Genomic DNA, 25,851 nt, shown 5'->3' on the forward strand with positions numbered 1-25,851 from the left:
ATACATAAACCCAAATAGGAAATAAAACAGTTATGGAATAAGCATGTGTCCTATTCGTTATCCTAAACTAGTGAAACATTGGTTTCTCATATTTTAGAGCAGACAGTGAAATTAATGAAAGTGAAATGAGTGAAATTACACTTTTTTTCTCAGTAACTAACTGATTATAATTACATTTTGTAATTAAATTACCTAATTCTGTTACATTACTCCATAAACCCTGTGTATATATATTAGTGCTGTCAAATGATTAATCGCGATTAATCACATCCAAAATAAAAGTTTTTGTTTACATACTATATGTCACAGTCATGGACTTTCTGTTCCTTTTGTGTTATCCCTATTTGGTCATGTTCCGTTCCTCGTTTTGTTAATTGATTATTCCCCACCTGTTTCCATTCCCCTCATTACTTTCCTTGTGTTTAAAAACCCTGTCTGTTCAGTTCCTTGTGTCGGCTATTAATGTTTGATGTTTAATGTTTGATTATTTGGATTTGTGTTTGGATGTGCCCTTTTCTCCTGTGAATCATTAAAAGAACTCTTTATATATATCTTCTTCTTCGAGAGCTTTACTCAGCACGCCAGCCCGGGTGTGACAGAATAGCCGACCGAAACAGTTTAGCGGCGTTTTTTCTTTTCGTGTTTTTTTTTTTGTTGGTTTTGCCCCCTCTCGGAATGGAGATCCCAGGCGTCCCACTCCTATGCCTGGAGCAACTGGACCGTTCGCTGGAGGACCATACCAGGGACTTTTTCGATCTGGCGTGCCTTACAGACTTCCCGGACCACTTGCTCAGTGCGTTTTACTATGCTGGCCTGAGCGAGCGGTGTAAGGCACGCCTCCCAGCGAACGGTCCCAGAGAGGATTTCGCCGCGTTCGTGGAGTGGGTGCTGGAGCAAAACGGATCTCCGTTCACCGTCTGCCCCGCTGAGGAGGAGATCTCCAGCCCCACTCCCGACCAGAGAGACCAGCCAGCCATCACCCCGCTGCACGGAGCTAGAGACCGCCGCAGCCGCAGAGCCAGAGCCTAACGCCGACAGGGAGGAGGAACTCGAGAGTGCGACTGACCAGGTGTGTGAGCCGGCAACCCCGTGCATCGTGGGACGATTAGTGGAGATCGAGGGCGTGGAGGAGCGCCCCGCCCACACTCCTGCGACTGAGGGTGAGCTGCATGCGGTTTCTGGGAAGTATACAGAAGAACTTATGGATCTAATAGACTGGTTTGGGGAGGTTATTCCCGACCCTTCTGTTTCTCTGCTGGTTCCGTCCAGCTCTCACCCTTCTGTTTCTCCGCTGGTTCCACCCAGCCCTGATTCTCCTGTTTTTCCGCTGGTTCCGTCCAGCCCTGATCCTTCTGTGTTCCCTCCCATCCTCCCTCTCCCACCTCCTCTTCGACCTGTCAGTTCCTCTGCTCCTCTTCCGCTGGTTCCGCCCGGCCTCGGCCCTCCTGTTTCTCCGCTGGTTCCGCCCGGCCTCGGCCCTCCTGTTTCTCCGCTGGTTCCGCCCTGCCCTGGTTCTCCTGTTTTTCCGCTGGTTCCGTCCGGCCCTGATCCTTCTGTGTTCCCTCCCGTCCTCCCTCTCCCGCCTCCTCTTCGACCTGTCGGTTCCTCTGCTCCTCTTCCGCTGGTTCCGCCCAGCCTCGACCCTTCTGTTTCTCCGCTGGTTCCGCCCAGTCCAGATCCTTCTGTCTTTCCTCCCATCCTCCCTCTCTCATCTCGTCCTAGACCAGCCAGTTCCTCGTCCTCATCCTTCTGGTGCCAGTCAGTCCCGCAGCTCACCCTCAGTCCGCGCCATCTGGGCGCGGAGTTTCGCCGCAGGACTTCCAGTCACCACCTCCACCTGGGCGTGTGGATTCCCTGCCTCCGCCTCCAGCCTCCGAGTCCTGGACTCCTCCTCGGTCCTTCGACCCGGCGGCTCCGCCTTGGCTCCTAGCTCCCTCGTCTCCACCGTGGCCCGGCATCCCACCTGCTCCACCGGGCTCCCTCGTCCCTCCGGCTCCACCTTGGTCAGTCGTCGACCATCCGCCGCCTCGGGACTCCATTCCTCTGGCTTCGCCTCGTCGCTCCATCCCTCCAGCTCTGTCAGGCTCCTCCTTCCCTTCGGCTCCACCTCCATCCTCAGTCACTCCGGCTCCGCAGCGGTCTTCCGGTGCCCCGCCTCCGCCTTGGTCGCCTGAGCCTTCTGCTCCGCCTTGGCCCTCCGGATCCTCGGGGTCACCCTGGCTCTGCGGTTGCTCGGCTCCGTCTTGGACTCCTCTGCCATCGGCTCAGTCTCCGTCAGTCGGCGCCCTGGTGTTGTCGGCCCCTCCTCCACCATGGCTCCTCCCACCGTCGACTCCACCATGGGCCGCTTTCCTGGCTGGCCTCTGGATATCCATCTGGCTCCTACTGCTCCGGGCTCCTCCATGGCTCCTCCCTCCATCCACTCCACCCTGGTACCATGCTCCATGCTCCTTCTCCATTGCCTGCCCCTTGCCTGCTCCACGCCCACCTCCTGAACCCCCACCCTCCTTCCTCTGGACTATCTCTGTCGGTGTGAGGACGCACCGTTCCGGGAGGGGGGCGAACTGTCACAGTCATGGACTTTCTGTTCCTTTTGTGTCATCCTTATTTGGTCATGTTCCGTTCCTCGTTTTGTTAATTGATTAATCCCCACCTGTTTCCATTCCCCTCATTACTTTCCTTGTGTTTAAAAACCCTGTCTGTTCAGTTCCTTGTGTCGGCTATTAATGTTTGATGTTTAATGTTCGATTATTTGGATTTGTGTTTGGATGTGCCCTTTTCTCCTGTGAATCATTAAAAGAACTCTTTATATATATCTTCTTCTTCGAGCGCTTGACTCAGCACGCCAGCCCGGGTGTGACACTATATGTATGTGTACTGTGTATATTTATTATGTATATATAAATACATACACATACAGTAAATATTTTGAAAATATTTACATGTATATACATTTATATATTTATATTCTTATATTTTATATTATATATAAATATATTTAATATATAAACATAATGTATTTTTCTTAAATGTATACATGCATGTGTTTGTAATTATATATACATCATAAATATACACAGCATACACGCATATATTATGTAAACAAAAACTTTTATTTTGGATGTGATTAATCGTGATTAATCATTTGACAGCACTAATATATATATACACACACACACACACACACACACACACACACACACAAACAAATTATAGTCTGTTACTAATTACAGATTACGTGAAGACAACTGTAGTTAGTAACATAATCTATGGTACTCATTTTTTAGGTGGTGTAATGTGACTACTTTTTAAGATCACTTTTAGTTTAGTTTACTTTTTTTTTTTTTATCAAACTTGTTTTTAAAAACTTACCATTAAATGTACCATACTGATATAAAAAAGCAAAGAGAAAGAAAATATATTCCAACAAAATGCAATAAACGTTTCATTACACCAGAGTTTCCCAACCTGGGCTTAATGTAAGAAATGCAGCGAGTTTGTGAGCGGATAAAAAGCTGATAATTAATTAAATCATAAAAAATGTAAAATAACATAAACAGCTGAATGTATTGTTCAATTAATATTGAAATATTACCTTCCTCTGAGATATTTCAAATAAATATTTTATGTTAAGTTGTTTGGCAAACAAAAACATTTCCCTGCATTATATGAACATTAATAAACATGAAAACAACAATGACATTACACGCCCAAAGAAATATTTTTGTCCAGACTTCCAGAATCACCAGTTACTGAAGGTCACTGGATATGATAACGGCATTGTGTTTCACAGCTATCACCGGTGTTTAGTAACTTAGGCTACTTGTCTGTGTCCCAATGTGCATACTATCCATCAAAACTGTTTATGGTGGATAGTATGCACATTGGGACGCAGGGTTCATTTCATACATGGTCTTAATTTCTTGAGAGGTGCTATTTTCACACAAATTCAGAAGCATGGTTTGCAAAATTATTTGCAAAACATTTGCGAATATAGTTCAAGCTAAATGGTAGGCTATATGATACAGTAAAAAAAAAGGATTAAGGAGAATTGATAAATTATGCATAATTTACTGCCATTGTGTGAATAATATCATGCAATCCATGATATTGGAATCTGATTAGGTCTACGGTTACTACCCAGACATACTAAAAAGGACGCATTTGAAAAAATGGTGTACTTTTAGTATTTTTTTTAGCAGTAATTTCAGTACTTGGGCGTGTATAATACAGAAAAAAATAATAACAACACAAAAACAAGCACTACTATGCATTAATAAAATAATTATACTAACCCTTTCTATTTAATGCGATTTATTTATTTGTAGATTACCTTTAATAGATTACACGTTCATGAAAACATTTGCAATTGATTTGTAAAATTGTATTTATTTATGTTAGTTTGTTAAATGTGTAATTATACAAGTTTGGGTTGAGTTTTCGTTGCATTACCACACAACCAGCAGGTGCCGCCGCTTCAAAGTGCTTCGCTCCTCCCTTCATCAGCCGACAGAGTTCTGAAAAATAACATTTATACTAACTTGCTTTTTTAGGTTTCATAAAAAATTATAATTTAATATATTTATAAATAAGTTATAAGGTATAATAATTTGTATCTGAGAACAGCAACTGCGAAGAAACTAAAATACATATTAAATATATTATTGATCGTGTGATTGATTCAGTCCACGTCATCAAAATCTCACTCTCCAGCTGCAAACTTTTTTAGTCTGAAAAACATCCACACGGTTTGACAGAGTTATACAGTATTATCAACCCACTCAAAATGCGGTTGATGATTGCGAATTCCATTACAATATTTGACCAAAAACGACTAGCGTAAGATACTTTTAATTTAAAAACGTCCATTTCCGGTTGACCTCGGACGCGGTTCCTGGTTACCATAGTAAAGCCGCTATTTTGACCCTGTGAAGATGGCCGGTACGGTAACATTTTTTGATTCGAGCTTAAGTTTTTCTTCCACTCGCAGCACACAAGGATTTGAGTCCGCCTCAGCCGATATACCGAGGTTCGTCCCTCTATCAAAGGCCCAGCACGAGCTCGACGGTTCCGCGCAGGCGCAGGATCAGATCAGTCGCTGCTTTAATAAACTCAGAGCACTGAGAGCCTCTGACAGCGCGACTCTAAAAACCGAGCTCAATTTACTGTTCGACCAGCTCATCTCAGAAAACTACAGCCTCAACCATGACGGCATTCGAGCAGAGGTATGAGCAGGTTTATGCTGTTTTCTTTACAGCTGTCAGTCTCCCGAAACCCAAAGTAGTAGCTCAGCTAACGTTATGTTTGGGCGTTGTGTCTAACGCTCGAATGCAATCCTTCATATCTGCCTGAATGATGATCTAGTGATCGAACACGTCTATGATGCCCACAGATACTCTTCGGTAAACATGTCACTCGGCTTTGAGGCACAACCGTTGTTGTTATTATTCCAAAACTGTATTACTGTGCAACAAACACGCTAAAACAAGATCCAGCGTGCACGATATAAATATACAACTTTCGATACAAATAATAAATTAAATGCCTGAGCTAAGAAATCTTAAATCTGTACGTTCACTAACTTATCTGGCAAAAGCTGGGAATTAACAAAATATTAAAATGTTTTTGAAACAGTTGTTTTATGCTCACCGATGCTGCATTGAAATATTTTTTAATTAAATTAATTCTTGTGATGACATTAATACTCCGGTCTTCACTGTCACATGATTTTTTTTAGAAATCATTCTAGTATGCTGATTTGGTGGTCAGTTATTAACCTGTTAACTGTTGATTAGTTAAGTAAAATAATTTTAATCATTTACTTCACTAAATAATTATCTAATCATGACAAACTATATATCGTTGGAAAGGTCTAAGGTCTAAGACTCCTAAATAGATATTTTACCAATGTTTTTTGTTGAAAATTATGTAGGAAAAGTAGTAGATTAATTTATGACAAGAGTCCACCCTCAAAAATCTACATCATAACAGGAGTTCTGACCTTGTCAAAAAAAAAAAAAAAAGTGTTCTTCGTTGCCTTTTTCTCTGTCACACTTTAGAAATAATCAGAAATGATGTATCAACTGAAAATGTAAAATCTAAAAATTCATCCTTTAAAACCCATTTTAAAATCAGACATTGCATTACCGCGAAAATGGTACATCAATATCATGTTATAAAATGTTTTTGTTCATGAATTATAAAAATTTTAGTTTGGAAAGTGCACTTTCAAGTCTATGTTCAAAAATGTGAGTGACAGTAAAATAAGGGTTCTTATTATTATCATTGTCGAAATTGTTTTATTATCATCATTGTTAATTGTTTTTTTTTCTGCTTTATAGTTTGTGGATTCATTTTCTTTTAGTATTCTTTGATGGATAGAAAGTTACATGAACAGCATTTATTTATGATCTTTTGGAACATTATAAATATATGTACTGCCATTTTGATCCCTTTAATGTGTCCTTGCTAAATAAAAGAAGTTTTTTTTAATCTTACACATTTTGAATGGTAGTTTATCATGGTTTCCACAAAAAAAAAAAAAATAAATAAATAAATAAAATAAAAAATTAAGCAGCAAAAATGTTTTCAATCGTGATATTATAAAGACATGTTTTGTTTTTACTGTATTACTGAATGTTTGATCATTTAAAGTATTGCAGCTTTGGTGAACATAAGATACTTATTTTAAAACACACACACACACACACACACACATACACATATATATATATATTAAAACAAATATAAAATAATAATAATAATAATAATAATAATAATAATAATAAAAATAAATAACTTAGTTAATTAACATGTATGGAAAATGTAGCCATTTGTACAATTTCGAGTAATCTAAAGGCAGATCCTAAGTCTGTAAGAGGGCATAATTCAGTGGTAGTGGTCGTCTTATATGGCTGTCTGTCATCTTTCTTAGGTTGTGTGTGAGATGCTTATACATGCAAGCCGTCTGGTTCCTCTCAGCCAAGAGCATCTTATTATCAAACTGTGCCAACTGATTCATCAACTTCTAAACCAGCTACAGGTAGTTACAGTATGGCTTATATTGAATATGCATATGGATTTTTATCAAGAGGCATCATTTTTTTTAATACTTTTTGTTACTGCTTACAGGTAATAGTGGATGAGCATACACTTGATGTTCTGGTATCATACTGCTCACGTGCTCTGCGCACATGCAGCTCATGGACTCACCCGGAAGTGTTGCTTGCCCTCTCGTCACTACTGTATGGCAATGGGTCGCGATGTCACAGGGTAAGAATTACAGATCTGGCAACTCTCACTCTTTTATTAAAGTTTAGAATCTAATCCTCATCATTCTGAATCCTCTCCAGCATCTTCCAGAGCTCCTTGGTCCGGGTGGTATTCTGGTAAGCCATGGTGACCCCAGCCAGCCTGAGATAGAGTTACGTCGTTCTGCTGTGCATTGCATAGCTAATCTATGTCTCAGGTGAGTCATGTCCAGTGTCCAATCATGGCATAAATCAAGTCTTTGTAACTAGCTGCTATTTAATATTCATCTAAAATGTTGAAGTTGTTTTAGAAGAAATTTACTAAAGGCTGTAATACACAATACAACGTTTTTTGCACGAATTTGCAGTTCAGAGAGCTGAAAGAGTCAGTCTGTAGGTTTTGGACAGTCGGGTTATAGAGAAAATTTCACAATGTATGTGTATTTTTTTTTTTTTACGTTCAGACTATAATTCTCTCCAGTCTGAGTAAATTAAAATATTTTTGATATTTTGAGGTGACTTCAGATCACTTATTCTTTTCATTTGTTGTGTATCTTATAGCACACAAATATTTCCAGCATCCAAACCTTTTTGTTTTCAACTAGCTGTAAGATTTGACTATTAATATTCTAAAATTTCAAAAAGCAAGGAAACTATTTAGCAGCATTACGGCCCATTTGTATCAAAAAAGATAACCATAAATATAACTGTACCACCAGGCTATAATGTTCTGTTTATTATAAGCGCACACAGGGGAAAAAGTGACTCCAATGATATTTTTCTTCTGTGTCATATCTGTCTTGGTGTGGATTCGAAGGATAATTATAATGTTATAGTTGTCATTCAAGTTATTGTCCTTGGTGAGAATGGCCATTTAGAGTTAAATGTCAGTTTTTTTTGTTGGTACTAGTGTTCCTGGTCAGCCATATTTAGAGGAGCCATATAAAGGTGTATGCTATGGAATCCTCCTGCGGACACTGCAGTCCCCCAAACCACCTGATGTGGAGGACATTGTCTTCTGTACAGTCAGTACTGCATGCTTATCTGATGCTACTATAAGTCAAGGTGAAGTCACATTAGCGAAAGCCATTTCTGTTGTCATGAGTGTGTTAACATATCCTAGTTCACACTGAAGTCACTTTCAAACCAAACACCTTTCTGTGGATCAACATGAATTTGCATGACCTTAACTTGAGCAGAATTTGCGTGGGAAGCTTTTTCGCATTCATGTGAAACTCCTGAAATTGAAGTTAATTCCTATTAAAATGACCTGTTTTCTCATAGCAGTGGAAAATGTGAATGCACCTTAATGTAATAGTTCACCTAAAAATAGAAATTTGTTGAAAAGGTTCACCTACGTGTAGCTCAGCTTTTTTCTTCATTAAATTAAAGGAATAGTTCACCCGAAAATGAATATTTTTTTGAAATTTTTCTCACTCTCAAACCATCCAAGACGAAGATGAGTTTGTTTCTTCATCCGAGCAGATTTGGAGAAAATTAGCATTACATCACTTGCTCACTCGTGGACAGTGGTGGACAGTAACGGAGTAGCTTTACTTCATTACTGTACTTAAGTACATTTTTCAAGTATCTGTACTTTACTGGAGTAGTTTTATTTTAAGTAACTTTTACTTTTACTTCACTATATTCCAAAGCATAAGATCATACTTTTTACTTCACTACATTTCATAAAACATATCGTTACTCCTTATAATATATCACGTGCTCTGAGACGCAGAAGCGGTGTCTGATTTACGAACTAACTGATTCTTTTCAATGAACCTTTTAAATCGGTTCGCAAATCGCACCAAACGATTCATTCACGAATTAGAATGATCTGATTGCAGCTGTTCTCGAGTCTACAACTCACTGATTCAAATGAACCGTTTAGTGCGAGTCTCTAGTGAACTCAATTCACAACCGGGAGATCTTGTGAGCGCGCGCGACTGATGCTGCTAAAAGTAAGTTACTAATGTCGAATTTTGAGATTAATTATTGTAACTGAAAATCATATTTAGGTCAAAATTGTCAGTTGTTTGTGAACTAAATCTTCTGTAAAGGGTGATCTATTTAAGCCCACTGAAATGCTTGAATGCAAACACATCAGCATCTGTGCCTCTTAGGTCAAAAAAAACAAAACATTAAATTAACACAGATTAAATAAAATAACTAATGCACGTTCAAATTCCCGCTGCCATAACATGAACAGTTGTATTAAAATGTTTTTATTAAAATGTTTTTAAACGCATTTATCCCTATGTGACGTCTGTTTTTATATTGTTTATCAACAGTATAAACGTTTATATTGTTTGAATTAACCACCCAAGTAAACAGATATGAATGTTTATTCATAACCATACTGAAAATAAGTAAATATTGGTAGCTGATGCTAACTGTCTAGCTAACAAGCTTGCTGGTGCTAAGTTGAGGTTATTTTTAAAAATAAAGTCCAAATATTTTTATTCAACCACCTAGATATATTATATCTGGGGGGAAAAGGAAGAAAGGCTGTGATGTTCAGAACATGGTAACTACAGTAATTATTAAAGTGGGAAGTGATGCCCTCTGGGAGTATTTGGCCAGGAGTGTTTTTACACCACAGACAAGGTTTGAGAAAAGGTTCTTCCTAACTTCAGGCCTTATTCTCATGTCATATATAACTGTGATGTTCTGCAAAACAACTAATTTTAAAACACTTTTTTTCTTACTGGTGAAAATCTGATGGTCAGATGTGACCCAGGAGCACAAAAGCAGTCTGAAGTCGCTGGGGTATATTTGTAGCAATAGCCAAAAATACATTGTATGTGTCAAAATGATTAATTTTTGTTTTATGGCAAAAATCATTAGGATATTAAGTAAAGATCATGTTCCATGAAATTATTTTCTAAATTTCCTACTGTAAATATATAAAGACTTATTTTTTGATTAGTAATATGCATTGCTAAGAATTCATTTAGACAAGTTTAAAGGTGATTTTCTCAGTGTTTTGATTTTTTTGCACCCTCAGATTCCAGATTTTCCAATAGTTGTATCTCAGACGGATATCATCCTTTCCTAACAAACAAAACATCAATGGCAAGCTTATTTAATCAGCTTTCGGATGATGCCTAAATCTCAATTTCAAGAAATTGACCCTTATGGTTTTGTGGTCCAGGGTCACAAATCTGTTTTCTCTCAGGTACATCGCAGTGTAAGCTTCACAGTGAACATTACTACATCACTCTTGTCAGCGTAGTCCATATCAACAACAAAAATATATCTTGACTCCATGTAGTGGTTATGTAGTAGGTATTTTGAGCAGTAGGATTATAAAAAAAAAATGTGCTAATATTAAATTAAGTAGCCTATATAAAATTGCAAAATAAATCTATCTATCAGTACTTTTTTACTTAAGTACATAAAAAATAGCGTACTTTTGTACTTTCACTCAAGTTAAATTGAAAAAGGAGTACTTTTACTTTTACTGGAGTATTATTTTATTATACGTATCTGTACTTTTACTCAAGTACTTGATTTGTGTACTTCGTCCACCACTGCTCGTGGATCCTCTGCAGTGAATGGGTGCCGTCAGAATGAGAGTCCAAACAGCTGATAAAAGCATCACAATAATTCACAAGTAATCCACACGACTTAACTCCATCAGTTAACATCTTGTAAAGTATATGGGGTAATATGGATTACTGCAATTTTTTTTATCCACTGTTTGTACTCTCATTCTGACGGCACCCATTCACTGCATTTTCAGCAAATGTTCATTTTTGGGTGAACTGTTCCTCTTAACTCAAACTGTTGGTTATTCACATTTTCTTTTGTGTACTGTAAAAGTTTCCCATTGCTTGTGTTTCAGTTACTGCAGAGTGCTCTGAAGGGAATGCAGTATTTTCTCAATGGTGGAAAATGGAAAGCCGTTCCAAACCAGGATTTGGGCACCTTATTGGCCATCCTCAAAGTATTAATACTGTTCTATTCTTGTTTTTATATCTGTAGATATACAGATTGGTTATAAGGTTAGAAAATAAAGCTGTTTTGATAAGTGGTGGGGAGCAAATCATATTATGAATATTGTGTCCTTGGCAGAGATTCATGTTCTATGGCTTGCCGGGAATAAGTGTGGAAATGCCACAGGTGTTGTACCCAGCTCCTCTCCCTCAGTATGAGACTGTTCCTGCTGCAAAACCTGAACCTTCACAAGATTCAACTGCACAGAAAAAAACAGCTGGGGTAGGTGGCCATATAAATGCACATATGTTAGAAATATAAGATTAAAGGGTGTTGTAAAATCAGCTATAATTGTATCATTTGCAGAGGAAGAAAAATTCTTAATTCTGCTTGTCCCAACAGAACAAGAAGCGCAGGTCTCGGGGGAAAGGGAAGAAAGCTGGAGCTGAGGGAAAGAAGGATGGAGAGGAGGGAGAGGGTGACCACATCTCTGGGCCTCTTAAAACTGGAGCAGGTGGAGTGGATCAGAGCGGTTGGTCACATGCCTCACAGTCCACTAGTGTGACGTCCCCATCAGGAGCGACTCCACAGCTCTACCCTTCCCGGAAGAAAGGGAGCTCTGACTCTGAATTCTCTGACCCCGAGGGAGGAATGCAGTCTAAACTCAGGTTTGACCCTCTGACTATTAATGCCAGGAAAGCTTTCTCATAGTATTAGGTCAAAAAAAACATTGTCAGGTGGTGAATGACCTAGAAAAAATACATATATGCATATGTATTTTTACATAATTTATGTAGAGATCAATATTTATTATTTTTATGTTTAAGTGTCCAATAACAGATATGCCGATCTTATTTGTTTAACTGTTTAATTTCTTCTTTTTTATTATTTAGATTTTTGTTATTGTTGTTGTTATAAGTAATTTACTTATGACATATAACAATGCATGTATTTTAATGTTTAATATTAAGTAATAATTCACATTAATTATAATATGATTATGAATTATCTTAGTGCTATATTTGCACAATTGTTCAGTAACTGATACTGTATTTCCATTGGGACACAACTGCGATTGTAATTATTTAACTAAATGGTATTTATATTTGAACAACAAAAACCTATGCATCATGAGTCTTTTGTATGATTGTTATTGTATTTTGTCACTAAATAATTTTATAACTAAAAAATAATTACATTACAACAAAAAATCTATTGTATCGTTATGCTATTGTATAATGTTTAATAAATTATTTATTATTATTTAGTTTAAAATGCTACATCAAATATTAGTATGATTGGCTGTTACGTAAGAGGTTAATTAGCTAATCTCCTTTTCTGTTTTGTAATGAGATATGATTTCACTGTCATGGCTTTAGATGACTTCACTGTCATGGCTTTACGTGGAAATGTGTTTGTTTTGGCTACTGTCTCGTCTAGGCTGTATCAAGCACGTGTGCGGCAGAGTGTGCTTCAGTGCTTCCTGGCTGTGGTCAAGTGTGTAGAGAAACGAATCCTCTATGGCTACTGGTCTTCCTTTGTTCCAGATGCTCCTGGGATTGGAGGCCCTCCTCCTCTTACCCTCCTGACCATTGCCCTAAAGGACCCCTCCCCAAAGGTAAAACACAAGTCCACTGTTGGCCATTTACTTTCTGACCTGAGAGAAATTTGACTTTTGATGTAATACATTTGCTCCTAGGTGCGGGCAGGCTCTCTGCAGGTTCTGTCTGCTCTTCTAGAAGGTTCTCGCCAGTTCCTCTCCAACGCTGAAGACACCAGTGCACCCCGCCAGGCCTTCACTCCCTTTTCGGCCACATTAGCTGCCAGTGTAAGAGAGCTGCACCGCTGCTTGCTGCTAGCACTCGTAGCAGAGTCCTCCTGTCAGACACTCACTCAGGTCCTAAAGGTAACAGAACACACACTCACACCAGTGTTCTTTTTATTTACTACAACTAAAGACATTAAAAATCTTTTTTTGGTGGCTGAAATAAAGATGATTTATTTGGATGCCCATTAGCCTATTCCTAGTCCTCCCGGGGTCCACACAACACTTTAAAATTTTTCACATTCCAAGACACCTCTATAAACATTTCTTCCATCTTTATAGTGTATAAAAAACCTGCTATAAAACGTATTGCTCATTCAACTAATTCCTATACTTCAACTTTCTATAAATACTATAATCCAAGGTGTGCCTTTACATCCCTTTTTAAAATCTATTTTTCGTGTTATCCTAGTTAATGACACTGGTAAGAGATTCCATGATTTCAATGCCATATACTGTATGCTACTGTACGTTTAAGAAAATGAGTTTTAGCATTGGGGAGTAAAAATCTACCCTCTGTTGCTGGTCTAGTAGCATATTCATGTGACTGAACATTGGATTGATTATACTGATACAAAGGAGTTTTAAACTGTAAAACCTTCCATGTTTGTTAACCGTATTGCAGCAATCATTCTATCTTCCACTCTTAGCCATTTAAGATTAAAATGCATGCTGTTTATTTTAGTACCATATGGACACTGGAGAATTAATCGAGCTGAATTATTTTGTACCAGCTGGAGTTTCCTTAAATCTTTTTTTGTAGCATTAGCCCATATCTGACAATAGTCAAGCTGTGAGAAGAAGAGAATATCCAATATTATTTAAAATATCTCCTCACTACAGCGAACACCCTTACCATTCTCTTCAGTGTATTCTCAATGTGCTTTGACCATGACATTTTATTATCCAGGGTGATACCCAATAGTTTCGCTTCATTAACTTAAATAAAATAGCTTAAATAAAATATAAATATGTGATGAATAACCTTAACTAAAAAATAATGGAAATATTACCTTGGTTTAGGTAAAGTTACTAAAACTGCATAGAAACATTTAACATTTTAACAAATATTTCAGAAGAACAAAAATGTCCTTATGCAATAGTCCAATATCTCTGAAGCATATTTTGATAGACTTTGATTATTTTTAATGAATTGAGGCCTGATTTAGTTTTAGAATTAGTTTTTATTTTTTATAAAAGATGAATTTATACATTTTGTTTTTATTTGTTGTTCAAATATATGTGTGTATATATTGTATGTATATGTATGTGTGTGTGTGTGTGTGTGTATTTATATATATATATATATATATATATTTATTTTAGGGCTCTGAACTGGTTCAAGGAACGAAAACGAAATTTTTTTTGACAGGAACAGAAACCAAATCAAATTTTATAGTTCCGAACAGAATCGAAAATTTAAAATGTTCATTAACCGGTTAATAACGTTATTTTATCGTTCCACTTAATATTTGAAATTTGCTGTCAACTAATCAGGAAATCGGATATGCAAATGTGACGCTGAAGCATCCAATGTGTGAAATGCCCACGCTCAGCTGTAAATTCATCATAGGTAGTCGTAATGGCAATGCATTAGAGTTTAACCAAGGCTAGCGTTTCACACATACTCCGTCTGCAGGGCATTTGCAGTCTGTGTGTTACGTATGCGGTGCAGAAGCAGCACGGACTCATTGTGCTTTCACACAGGATGCGTTTTCAGTCCGATCTGCAGCTATTTAGGCCACAAACACAACATTTATCCATTATTTTGATTTCAAAACATATAAAAAAAGAGAAAAAAAAAAGCATTTTAAGCATTGTGATACTCTTTTATCACAGTAAAGTAACAATATCATAGACATTATTTTAAACTCAATAAATATAAACAACGTATCATTTATGCATTTGACTAGGTTTGTGTAATAAGTTGCTCAAGCGAGTGGAAACACATTTAAACAGCATAGGCCTGCAGCCTACTTTTCTTATGTTAAAGCTATCACAAACATTTTAAATTAAAACTCACCACTGACAGAAACAATTGACTCTCCTGCCTTTTCTTTTGCATTTCAATCTTTATTACAAGCAGTCCAGTGGGTCTTAAAGAACTTTGTTTTCCTACCACCACAAGTGCATCTATTATGTTGCCTTGTTTATATGAAAGTGCACTTTTCCTTGTTTTAAATCTAGCCAAAATACCTGTGAAACACAGTAGACTTTAATCATATCAATTTATTGTGAAATTACTACATTTCTGTGTCAATCCATGTTCATTTTTCCACGAACAATGCACTGTCACTTTAATTCAGTGCGTGCAGCACAGCAAAAAAAGACTCGGTGCGTAAACGATCACTGCACTGCTGCAGACGCGCCGCTCCTGGAACGCACTGATGGTCTGAACGCTCTAATGTGTTAACATGGGTGCGTTTTCAATGTGTGCCTTTAAATAAATCCTGACAGTAGTTTATTTATTTTTATATGAAATGGGGGTTTGTGATGGTTCAAGCTGTTAGTAAATGTGGTCCAAAGAGAGTAAACCCTATTTGTGTTTTGTCTTTCAGTGCCTTGCCCACCTGGTGTCCAACGTGCCCTATAATCGTCTCAGACCGGGTCTGTTGAGCCCACTGTGGAAACAGATCCGTCCATATGTGCGCCACAGAGGTACTGTTAAAAGTTGCACTATTAAAACTGTCCAGATGTTGAAAACATGGTCTAAAAATGTTTCTAACAATTCAGCCAATTTGAGTATCCACCATTCTGTCTCTTCCTCCCATGGTAGATGTGAACGTCCGTGTGTCCAGTCTCACCCTCTTCGGTGCATTAGTTTCAACACAAGCCCCCCTCCCAGAGATCCAGCTCCTCCTCCAGCAGCCCGGATCCACATCCGCCCTCAGCACCCCCGGCATCAGCACCCCGCAGGAGCTCTCTCATAACTGGAGACTTCCCGCTCGGAGAGACGGAGAGGCCTCGTCTCCTGGAGGAGGAGTTGAAGGGGGTCCGGAGGGGCCTTGCTGGCTTTTGCAGCTGTGCGTAAGCCTGGTCACTCAGCCTCGTGAGGAGCCGTACTCTGATAGTGACGCCGGCGGTTCTAGTGGAGCATCGCTGGAACCTTCACCCGTACGACTTGAAGCCCTGCAGGTGAGTGGTCTGTTTGTGAAAAGGCAGCCATCTGGAAATGTTTGTCTTTAATTGTTTGTATGTGGTTTATTTCAGGTTTTGGCTCATCTGGTGAAGGGTTACTTCTCAATGGTTCAGACATACCTGTTGGAATTGGGGCAACTCAGTGCTCGCTGTCTCGCAGAGCAAGATCCTTCTGTGCAACTTCATGGCGCTAAAGTATTGGATCTTTATGTCTTTGTCATTTTCTGTCTCATTGGTGCTTACAATGGTGAACATTTTGTTCAAATCCCTAAACTTAAAGGCATGTTCACAATAAAAATTCAGTGTTTCAGACCAGTGCACAAAAAACTACAGATGGGCTGATTTAAAATGCAAAAATCCCTCTCTGACAGCAGGTGGCGCTTATGGAAAAGCAGTAATTCAAATGTTTGTAGTTCTGAGCAGACACCATTAAAATGTTTCTCACACAGAACATTTGTCTTGATGTGAACAGGGCTTTACTCTTAAACTTAAGCAAGTAACTTGTCCTGCACTATTTGTGCTGTATGAATGGTACCTCAAATTGTAAGTCTTGTAAGGTTCTGGATTCTGATTGGCTGTCAATTAGTTTTATTATTCATGAACTAGAAATTGTACTTTTTTTTTGGAAGTGACATCCAAAGATGTCATTCCTCTGTGGTGTTATCGTTATAAATGTTGTGTGGATTTACCTGTTCTCATATTTAGATTTTTGATTATTAAAATGATTATTAACTAAAAGTTTTCCCTCAAATTCCCAATTTTCTGCTTATTAATAGTTAGTAAGGTAGTTGTTAAGTTTCGGCATTAGGTCAGGTTAAGGGATCTAGAATATGGTCATGCAGAATAAGGCATTAATATGTGCCTAATAAGGACTAATAAACAGCCAACATGCAGGTAATATGCATGCTAATAAGCTACTAGTTAATAGTGAGAACTTGTCCTTAAAATAATGTTTTACCAAACTTACATATTTGTATTTATTGCTATAGTTATTGTGCTTGGTGTGAACCTTAGCAAGAACCTAGAATCATAGCAATGACTTTTTGTTGTTGTTGTTGTTGTTGTTTTTTTTCTTGCTTGATCTTGATTTACAATTTCTGTGTAATTTCCAAGCTTCTGGAAGAACTGGGAACAGGCGTTATCCAGCAGTACAGAGCTGATGCCAACACCACTCCACAAAGTGCCAAATGCGTGCCAGTGTGTCAGGTAAAAAATTGTACATGTAAGGTGGTACAAATCTAAATTCAAAGATCATGATATTGATGTAATGCTGGTCTTTTGCCCTTTTCAGGTGGTTGAGTTCTGGTCCGAGGTCTTGGGTGGTCCACTGATCAGTGCCTTGCAGAACGAGCAGCATCCCACCCTACAGACCAGCGCATGTGACACCCTCTCCTCCATCTTGCCACAAGCTTTCAGCCAGCTGCCCGTGAGTGTGTTTGACCTCTTGAGTTTCTACATGTGATGTTTGTTGTGATATTCATGTATTTCACTATCTGCAGGATAAGACGCAAGTGCTGTGTATCACAATACTGCTGGGACTGACGTACAGTGAAAACACACTGGTAAAGCCGGCAGCAGTGAGAGCTCTAGGTGTATACATCCTCTTTCCCTGCCTGAGAGAGGTATGGGATCAGCCTTCTCATATAATGATGGATTTCTTAGAATATTCTAAATATTAAGATAATTTTTTTTTATTTTAATATTTACTTAGTTATACGTGTCATATATATAATGTTTTACTATCAGTAAATCCACCTTCGTTTAGAAAAGTATTCTGCATTGGTTTAACTTTACTAACTTTTTTTTGACGACCACAGGATGTGATGTTTGTGGCAGACACGGCTAATGCCATCCTCACTGCTCTGGATGACCGCTCACCCAATGTTCGTGCAAAGGCAGCCTGGTCACTTGGCAACCTCACCGACACACTCATTGTCAACATGTAAGAAAGACAAATGACCACATCTGTGTGTGTGTATGTTAATTTAGTATACTGATGGTTTTCCTTATTCATCTGTTGTCCTCAGGCAGGCAGTGGGGCTGGAGTTTCAGGAGGAGTTCTCTGATATGCTGCTGCTGAACATGCTGAGATCTGCCACTAAAGCTTCAGGAGATAAAGACAGGGTGGGTATTTCTTTTTTTGTTACTGATGCCAGAAGCCTTTTACATGTACTTTTACATGGTGTGTTCACAGCTTCAAAAGATTTCTGAAGTTGTTAAATAAAATGTATTCCACCTTGAAACTTTTTTAAAGTTTATTCATTATGCTAAATTATACAATTATTGAAGATTTCGGGCTAGGAATTCCTGATATGTACCACTGTTGGAGAGTGAGTCGTTTGTTCAAAAAAAAAATTTTATTAGGGCAGATAAAATCCCAAAACCCATCACCTATCAAAGCCAAAATGTTTCAACAAAACAACTTATTATTGTTAACTAATTAACTTATTTAATGTTATCAATGAAATTATACTTCATTTCTTAATTTCCTGAATGTTACTTGCATACAAACACACACACTGCATTTCTTATTTTTATCATCACAGTTTGGAAAGTTGATTAAACAAATTTTTCACGATTCTTTGATGAAATGTCAATTTAATGCATCCTCCTTATTAATTCCTTTCTAATGCTACGTTTACACGACAACAGTGTAGTTAAAAATGGAAAAGTTTTTCCATTGCATTTTTAAAAAGTTTCACGTATACACGACAATGTTTTAAAAACGATTCGCGTTTACACATATCCGTGAAAACGACCAAAAACGCTGTATTACGTATGCCAGGTCAGTAGTTGCCGCTGTCACCTTGTTAGTAAACAGTACCTGTAGGGAATTGATGATTATATGATGTATATGATGCGTCTCCACTGTTGGTTGTAATATCAGTGAGGTAAATCCACACTTTTCTGAAGAAGTACCATATATACAACAGTACCATATACTCCACCATTGTTGTGTATGTTTGTTCGCACTTGCCTTTAAAATCGACACGTACTGCGCATGTCTACATGCCTAACTACGCATGCGCATGACGTCACTGTTTTCAAAGATTCCCATATTGGGTGTTTGCATGGAAATGATAACTTGCTTTTTTCAGTCCCCAAAACGCCGTTGTCGTGTAAACGATCAGTCAAAATGCATAAAAAGTTTCCCGTTTTTTGGCTGAAAACGTTGTTGTGTAAACGGTCCCTAAATACTACTAAACCCAAACTTTTCAACGGTAGTGAATTTATTTTAAACAGCTTTAAGCTAATAGTTTAAAAGTGTTTTATTGTAATTCTTGTTATCAGTTGATAATGGATATTAATTATTCAATGTTAATGATATTTAACTGTGGACATTTCTATCAATTCAAGATGTGGTAAAAACCTAATGTAACCTTTTAATAAGCACTTCTTGAAGAGTATGTTCTCTGTAATAACACTTTCCCTTCAAGAGTAACTGTGTAAATCTGTTTGTTCATGCATAAAGAAGAGTTGAAAATTCGGTAAGTTCATCAATTGAAAATGGACCTTTACTAATTATCATTAACACATTTCAGTTCCTTGTTCATCTATCCATATATGGTGTTATTGGCCATAACATTAAAATAGTTCAGCTTATCTGTCAGAATTTGAATAATGGTGCATCCTCATTAAGGGCAGAAACAAAAGCCCCCTTTTCACAATGTATCAAGTGTTACTGAACTCCAAGCTTGATGTTGCAGGTAAAGAGCAATGCTGTCCGTGCACTTGGGAATCTGCTTCACTTCCTGCAGCCGGTGCACCTGGGTAAGCCTGTGTTTGAGCAGCCTCTGCAGGAGGCCATGAGGGCACTGATAGATACGGTTAGAGGAGATGCAACCATGAAAGTGCGCTGGAATGCCTGCTATGCACTGGGCAATGCCTTCAGAAATCACAACCTGCCTCTGGGTGAGTGAACATTATATTTATTATATTTATTAAATTAAAAATTAAACACAAAATCTGGGTGATTTCATAATGAACAAAAAAAATTTTTTTTAATAATAATTTAACAACTGCTTCACTTCTTATTAATATTTGAAAAATATTTGTTGAAACAAAAATCACGTTGAATTTTTTTGCAATAATTGTTTGGTCCACAAGTTGGCAACACTTACCTGTGGTGGTGTTTTACAGTCATTTACATTTACATTTAGTCATTTAGCATTTATCCAAAGTGACTAACAAATGATGACAACAGAAGCAAAAAAAAAACAAAAAAAAAACAGCACAACCCATTATTACTTGTGTCATATTACTTTCAGAATAAGGCTACATTTACACGACAGCGATGTAGGCAAAAACTGAATAGTTTTTCCCTTGGGTTTTCACGTATATGCATTTTCAAAAAGTCTCACTTATACACGGCAATGTTTTCAAGGCGATTCGCGTTTTCACATAACCGCAAAAACGGCCAAAAACGCTGTATTACGTATGCCAGGCCAGTAGTTAGTGCTGTCACCTTGTTAGTAAATAGTACCTGTAGGGAAGTGATGATTATATGATGTATATGATGCGACTCCACTGTTGGTTGTAATATGGGTGAAGTAAATTTGCACACTTTGCTGAAGAAGTGTTAGCAAACTCTTGAGCAGCAACAACAGTACCATGTACTCCGCCATTGTTGTGTATGTTTGTTCGTGCTTGCCTTTAAAATCGACATGCACATGTCTAAAATAGACTGCGCATGTCTAAATACCTGACATGTATTACGCACGTGCATGACGTCACCATTTTCAAAAATTCCCGTATTGGGTGTTTACACGGAAACGATAACGGTGGCATTTTCAAAAACGTGCACTTTAAAACCTGTTTTCAAAAATATGCGTTTTCAGTCCCCAAAACGCAGTTGTCGTGTAAACGAACAGCAAAACACATAAAAAGATTTGACTGAAAACATTGTGTAAATGGTCCCTTAAAATTTCCTGACAATTTACTATCCCCACCCCCTCCCCCAGTCTGAAAAAAAATCAAGGCTATTGAGGAAAACATTCCAGGGTCCCTCCTCACACAATGGACTCCAATGTCATGTGACAGTCAAAAAAAGAAATGTAGAGACAACAAAAACAAACTACTGGAGATGTAACCGCAATAGACACCTGTGTTGAACACATTTGTGAGGGGATTAAGAAATAAACACAGCGAGTAGGAAAAAAATCATTAATAATTTCTTGAGAGAAATAGTGCAGACACTGCTTCCAGTGCACGTTAAACGCCTGTGTTGATGCACGCTATCACAAACTGTGTTCGGCTGTATGTATGCGCTAAGCATTTGTGTCAAAACTAAAGTTTACTTTAGCCCTTGTTTGTCGCCATCTAGAGATCAGAATATCATAGAGATTTAGAGGTGGGTTAATTTGGCCAAGTAAAGCTTTGAGAAAATGCAGAGTTTGAGTTGTACAAGGACGTGAATGCTTTTTAATTTGGGATCTCATAATTACGGTAGGTTATGACGTGAACACAGTTTAACGCACATGACTTCACTTGCAGGTTCTGCTGTCTGGTCTAAAGAAGCTTACTCTGCCCTGTCCTACGTCGTCACTTCCTGCAAGAACTTCAAAGTACGCATCAAATCCGCTGCTGCACTTTCTGTTCCATTAACCCGTGATCGGTACGGTGACGTTCACCAGTTTGCAGAAGTGTGGCAAGCTTTGGCTCAGGCCCTTGAACACAGTGAAGAAACGGAGGACTTCCTTGAATATCGTTACTGTGCTAGCTTGCGCTCACAGCTCTGCCGTGCTCTCCTGCACCTTCTGTCCGTATGCCAGCCTGATGACCTTCCAGCGCTGAGGTCATCACTGAGTGACCAATCCAGGCCAGTACTACAGGGCTTCCTGGTTCACTACCTTAGTGATAAGGGTGTGACTTTGGCTGCTGGGGTTGATGGTGCTGCAGGGGAGGAGGCTGGGGATCATGTGGTGCCTGAAGATGGTTTGATGGTGCTCAACGAGACCCTGACCAGGCTGAAGGGCCAGCTGGAAGAGGCCGTGTTGAACAGCAGTGAGGATCTGAAGACTGTGGTGAATTTCCTCGAGGATGTAGTGAGGAACTCTGAGGAGATGAAAGAATCGGACAGCAAAGGTTCCTCCCTTACACTCAGCAAATCACCACAGCGAAAGTGACAATACAGATGTGTTCAGCTGTGATGAAGCCATATGCCATGACTGTCTGAGGTTGAACCCGTCTTTTAGATTTTATTATTTATATTTTCAAAATATCAAAGAAATTTCTGTAAAGTCAAAGGAACAACAAAGGAACAAAGTTGTTTGCATATTGGATGGCCTAAGAGTGAGTTTAAGCAATTGTATCATGGTTTTGGCAATTTATTTATTTATTTATTTATTTTTTTACATTTTTCCTCACTTACCTCGTTGTAGCAAATTTTCAATATTTTTTTAAGTGATACAGTTTTCTTAAATTTTATTAGAACTATATTGACATCTCATGCTCTGAAATGTATTAATAAGATAACAGGTTTGCTGGGGTTTCTCAGTGTGTTAGGATTAAGGCTATGATTGGGTTTCTGCTTTTGCGAGCAGCAGGAATCTCTTGGTTAAACCCTCTGTGAATATGTGAATCATGATTACTCACCATTTTCTTCCAAAGCAACTTACTGTAAGTATTTACTGTCCCCTGAGGCAACTTATTTATATGATACCTATATAATTGAGGAGAACTGGTCTTACTGTAACTTCCATTTCTAGGTCATTCGTTCTTAGGATTGAATCATTAATTTGTATTAGCAGCCATTAGGTTAATCATAAGGTTACCACTACAACTCTTTATAGACAAAGAATATCTGGACACATTCTGGCTGTCAAATATTAGTGGAAAATGTTATGAACGAGACCAAAAAAAAAAAAAAAATTCACTGAGATATATATATATATATATATATGTTATAATAATATCAAGTATGTTAAACATTAAATTACATTAGGGTTTCAAAAAAAGGTTCATGACTTAAAATTTTTAATTGAAGTAAATCATAAAAATTTAATTTAAATAATTTTAAATGAAAACAATCTGAATAAACATTTGAACTATTAAAAAGATAAATTATTGCTTTCCTTTACCTGGACGTCGGTGTGACCATAAACTGACATCAGAGAGCTGTGAACATCTGAATGTGTAGAAATGATTGAAATGTTAGCCTAAAATCTCAGGAGGACTTCACGTAAATATTTTTAAGTGGTTCAGGTGACAAAAAAGTTTGGGAATTCCTATATTAGGTGAATGAACATTACTAAAAATGGAAACATGGAAATGACATTACACAGTCTTCCAGGTTTGGATTTTTTCTCGACATCCAGAATCAATAATTACTGTAGGTCACTGGATATGATGAAGACAATATTTCACAGCTATACATTACCAGTGTTTAGTAACTGACATAATAGTTTCATTTTCTCATACATATTCTAATTGAGTGCTGCCTTTATACTGTACAAAATGTTGCAATATATCTCATAAATAGTAAAATGCTTTCTTTAAATCCAGTGGTCAAGATGCTGTGTGGCCTCTCCATTTTCTGTGTAATTGTAGCCGCCTGACTGGTGGCTGGTTTGTGTGCATGAGTCTGCAAAACTAGAAGATTTTGTAAGAACTTATGTAAGGAGGTGTTTTGTTTTGTTTCGTATTTTAAAAAGAAAAATTTTGAACTGTTTTTATTGAAATTTTTTAATAGACAGTTGTTTATATCAGTGGCGGCTCGTCGGGGGAGGCGGTCGCCGTGATTTTGCCAAGTAAGACATGTTCCTGGATCAACATCTTTTGATGATCCTGGATCAACATTACTGTCCAAAAATATAGACTTAACCCAACCCCTACCCCTAAACCTAACCCTGCCCATAATTTATTTCTAAAATCAGTGGGAAATGATAGCTGATTAACAAGGGTGTAGAAGCACCTAACCCTGATTTTAAGCCAAAAACAGATATTTTTCTGAAAAGTTATATCTCAGTTCTGATTGGTTGATTGGAATGTTGTTCCAGGATCAACAAGGATGTTGATCCAGGAACATGATGTACTTGGTGAAATCACGCTCACCCGGGGGAGGCATGGCTTCCCCAAAATTTTGAGATGAAAATGGGAGGAGGATGATTTAATGTTAATAAAATTGACAATTCATTTCAGTTCATGTCTCAGAATGTATATTTTTGTTTGTAATTTCACAGCTGTAATACCATAACATGTTACTGAAGTTGGAAAGCGCCGCTTTTCTATCGCTGGTAAAAAATAAATGAGCCAATCAGCATCGAGTGTTCACTTTCAGTGCTGAGTAGTGCTGAGAAAACAAACCTCGTAGAGGAGGCTAGCCTCCCTTCTGGTATATCAACCAAACATCACAGAGACATAAATTATGTGATATTAGTTTAAACGTCTCCTGCTGAGCTGATAATGTACCAAGTACTTATGATGAGTAGCGATATTGAATATTTGATTGCCAACAGATTTACCAAGCTGTCATTCAAACAGTATATATACAAATAAAAAATAAAGGGAGAACAGGCCTAAGCTGGATATAGGCTACAGCAGACTTTTAAGGGATGGATGTTTGCTTCAGGTGATAGCCCAGGTAAGTAAAATATAATATTATCTTGATGTATGTCTGTCATTTTCTTTACGTTTTCTGACTAAAAGCAACCAAAAAGCCATTTTAAAGTAGTTAAGCAAATAATAATAATAATAATAATTGGCAGGGATCCCCAGACCAATACAATTAGTGTGCCTTCCTCTATTTTAAAACCCACGAGCCGCCACTGGTTTATATAACTCTTACATATCATAATAAAAAGAAAAATAGTATAATAATAAGAATACAAAAACAAATAATTAGAAAGCTGTTGCTAACAAGAAGTTTTAAAATTAGCATCTGGTTCTAACAAAGGAAATATACATACATACATACATACATACATATATATATATATATATATATATATATATATATATATATATATATATATATACATACATACACACATTATAAATATATATATATATTTTTTTTTTTTTTTTATATATACATACATACATACACACACATATATTTTTTTATTTAATAATAAATTATATATATATACACACACACACACACACATATATATATATATATATATATACATACATACATACACACACACACAGATACATACATATATAAATTTTAAAAAGAGAAAGCGGAAAGAGAATCAACAAATTAATATTAACATAGTATGTGAATAACATGTAATCACTAAAAAAGTAACTGTAATCTAATTATCAGCGTTTTAGAATGTGTAATCTAATTACACACTTCATTTGTACAGATTGCATGTAGGCCTAATAAGTTACTACCCAACACAATTTATATAATTTAGCTTGAGTGCAACTCAAATTCTGAGTGTGGGTCACCATACTTGGCTGTATGTCACGTCACTTTCACTGAAAAAAAAGAAAAAAAAAAGAAGGGGGAAGTCGTGGCCTAATGGTTAGAGAGTTTGACTCCTAACCCTAAGGTTATGGGTTCGAGTCTTGGGCTGGCAATACCACGACTGAGGTGCCCTTGAGCAAGGCACTGAACCCCCAACTGCTCTCCGGGCGCCACAGCATAAATGGCTGCCCACTGCTCCAGGTGTGTGTGTGCACTTTGGATGGGTTAAATGCAGGCAATATGCTAATGTTTCATGTTGACGTCAACATGAAAGGGCTTGG

At 37.7% G+C, this 25,851-nt stretch overlaps 1 protein-coding gene across 2 annotated transcripts; it reads left to right on the forward strand.

The window, feature by feature from the left end:
• Positions 1-4,789: 4,789 nt before the first annotated feature.
• On the forward strand, positions 4,790-23,662 carry LOC109087169 (HEAT repeat-containing protein 6-like). 2 transcript variants are annotated; one of them, XM_042747872.1, is made up of 20 exons: positions 4,790-5,225; positions 6,935-7,042; positions 7,132-7,272; positions 7,353-7,468; positions 8,161-8,275; positions 11,098-11,199; positions 11,328-11,471; positions 11,592-11,857; positions 12,630-12,807; positions 12,889-13,095; positions 15,573-15,672; positions 15,791-16,149; positions 16,225-16,347; positions 17,266-17,358; positions 17,444-17,578; positions 17,652-17,774; positions 17,970-18,094; positions 18,180-18,276; positions 19,860-20,064; positions 21,646-23,662. In XM_042747872.1, the coding sequence occupies exons 1-20, from the start codon at positions 4,935-4,937 to the stop codon at positions 22,275-22,277; spliced, it is 3,660 nt and encodes a 1,219-aa protein (XP_042603806.1). In that variant the 5' UTR covers positions 4,790-4,934; the 3' UTR covers positions 22,278-23,662. The 2 variants fall into 2 exon arrangements, with proteins under 2 accessions (XP_042603806.1, XP_042603805.1); XM_042747871.1 differs by having other exon boundaries at positions 4,792-5,225; positions 11,583-11,857.
• The last annotated feature ends 2,189 nt before the right edge of the window (positions 23,663-25,851 follow it).

This window comes from Cyprinus carpio, chromosome B21 (genome assembly GCF_018340385.1).
Source record: "Cyprinus carpio isolate SPL01 chromosome B21, ASM1834038v1, whole genome shotgun sequence".
Classification (NCBI taxonomy): Eukaryota; Metazoa; Chordata; class Actinopteri; order Cypriniformes; family Cyprinidae; genus Cyprinus; species Cyprinus carpio.